The 2,528-nt window shown below is 30.9% G+C and overlaps 1 protein-coding gene across 1 annotated transcript in view; it reads left to right on the top strand.

Moving 5' to 3' along the window:
- The window catches only part of LOC105309267 (membrane cofactor protein-like), a 30,737-nt gene extending 28,629 nt beyond the window's left edge, over positions 1–2,108 (top strand). The window contains exons 5-6 of the mRNA XM_023526105.1: positions 1,459–1,641; positions 2,023–2,108. Of these exons, the coding sequence (XP_023381873.1) occupies positions 1,459–1,641; positions 2,023–2,108 (269 nt within the window). The remainder of the gene's footprint in view (positions 1–1,458; positions 1,642–2,022) is intronic.
- Positions 2,109–2,528: the final 420 nt, after the last annotated feature.

Below are 2,528 nucleotides of genomic sequence, written 5' to 3'. Positions count from 1 at the left end.
GATATAAGACCGAAAGTAACAAACAAGACAAACAAAAACTTAGAGACACAGACAACAGTATGGTGGTTAGGAGAGAAAGGGCAGAAGGGAGGAGGTAGAAAAGGTAAAGGAAGTCAAACATATGGTGATGGAAGATTTGTCTTTGGGTGGTAAACACACAATGCAATATAGATGATGTATTACAGACTTGTACACTTGAAACCTATATGATTTTATTAACCAATGTCACCCCAACAAATTTAATATAAAAAATATAAAATAAAAATATGAATAATAAAATGGTAATAACTATATACATATCTATAATTACTTTAAATGTTAATGGATTCAATGTTTCAATCAAAAGACATGGTGGCTTAATGAAGAAGAAGACAAGACCCATACATATACTATCTACAAGAGACCTACTTTAGATGAAGGAGATATACAAACTGAAAGTAAAGAGATGCAAAAAGATATTTCAGACCAATGGAAATGAAAAGAAAAGCTGGGGTATTATAAGTATTACTTATATCAGACAAAAGACTTTAAAACAAAGGCAAACAAGAGACAAAGAAGGACATTTCATATACAATAGCCAAGATATGGAAGCCACCTAAGTGTCCCTTGACAGACAGTTGGATAAAGAAGATGTGGTACATATATAAAATAGAATATTATTTGGCCATTAAAAAAAAAAACAATGAAATCTTACCATTTGTAAAAACACAGATGGAACTAAAGGGTATTATGATAAGTGAAATAAATAAGAAAGATGAAGACATATACTATATAATTTCACTTATATGTGGAATCTAAAATTAAAATAATCAAAACAAAAATGAACTCATTGATATAGAGAATGAACTGATGGTTAGTTACCATACGGGGGGCGGGCTAAGAAAGGTGAAGGAATTAGGAGGTTCAAATTGGCAGTTACAAAATAGTCCCAGGGATGTAAAGTACAGGTACAGCACAAGGAATATAGTCAATAATATTGTAATAAATATATATCGTGCCAGGTGGGTACTAGACTAATCAGAGGAATCACTTCATAAGTTATATAATTGTCTAACCATTATACTGTACAACTAAAACCAATATAATATTGAATGTCAACTCTAATTGAAAAAAAAAAATCCCTAAAGCTGATGAGTATCAATAGTCATGTTTGTACTTAGCCAGAATTTCTTTCTGGTAGTCAGAACTTTCACAAAATTTGCAGTAGAAAAAAAAAATGTGGGAAACCAATAAGCTATAATGACAGTTTGCTCTAGGTGGGAAAAAGTTGTTAGAGTTCTCTAAATCTGTTTGCCTTGCATTAAAATGCATAAATCAAGTCTTTTTTTTTTTTTAATTAACATCCTGCCTTTCATTCCTTGTCTCTCTGTTCCTACTGGAAATTACTACTTTGTACTAGTTTTTCTGTCCTATATTAAAGCAGTTTTTCGTTAATTCTGAAATTTCTCCACTTCACAGTGGTCAAATGTGAAAATCCAGTCCTCAAGAAAGGAAAACTGGTGTCAGGATTTAAAACTAAATATTACTACAAAGCGAAGGTTGTATTTGAATGCCTGAAGGGTTTTCACCTTAAAGGCAGCAACACAATTTTTTGTGATGCTAACAGTATATGGGAGCCCGCGATGCCAGAATGTATTAAAGGTACGAAAAGTGTCTTTTTTCTTTTCTTTTTTATATTTCATTTCTTTGACATTAAATATTGATTATACTGAGTACATGAAATAAAGCCATATTGGTATTTAACTTTCTTGTATTCATTTCCATGACATGTATGACATACAATTTGCAAACAATTCTGCTGTTGTTATTTTGTATGTTTTCATAGGATCTTAGTATGTCATGTGCATCACACAGGCGTATAAATTTCTGTTTGGCAGTTTTATGAATAAAAATACATAGCAACCATTTTCAGAGTAAATCAAAGCATGGGAATTTTTAAGTAAAGAATGAAAAGCATAATTTATATAATGAAAATAAAGCATTAATTCCCAAGTATTTGCTCCAATCTATATTTTTATCCAGTGTCAACTTGGCCTAGTTCAAAACCTATAATTTACCATGCCTCAGCTTTAGTAACTTCCTGCTTATGTATTTCAATATTGTTTTAATTCTTCCTGATTTTCAAAAAGTTCTTAAATTTCTGGTGATTTGCACTTATTCATCATTCTTAGAAATGTAAGAGGACGTACATACCTACAACTACTTTAGTTGTTATACTTAGTGATTGTAAAATTATTTGCCATTGTCAGCAGATAAACACAAGTATGTAAAATTGGCAAGTTATGTAAACTTAAATTTGTTTACTTATATGTAAAAAGATTCAATGCTTTCCTCACTGAGTGATAGTAATGTAACATTGAGATGTATTTCAACCACTTACAGTGCCTAGCATATAGGAAACTCTAAAGGGAAGCTCATATGACTTACAGCATCACTCCTATTAATATTAATAAAGAGGAAGGTCCATGTCTTTTTTTTCAATATGTATGTTATTTCACCATTTTATTTGCCTTTTAAGTGATCTGGTG

The sequence above is a fragment of the Pteropus vampyrus genome, unplaced genomic scaffold (genome assembly GCF_000151845.1).
Source record: "Pteropus vampyrus isolate Shadow unplaced genomic scaffold, Pvam_2.0 Scaffold706, whole genome shotgun sequence".
Classification (NCBI taxonomy): domain Eukaryota; kingdom Metazoa; phylum Chordata; class Mammalia; order Chiroptera; family Pteropodidae; genus Pteropus; species Pteropus vampyrus.
The sequence above is the reverse complement of the archived record's forward strand: the minus strand, read 5'-3'. Positions and strand labels throughout refer to the sequence as shown.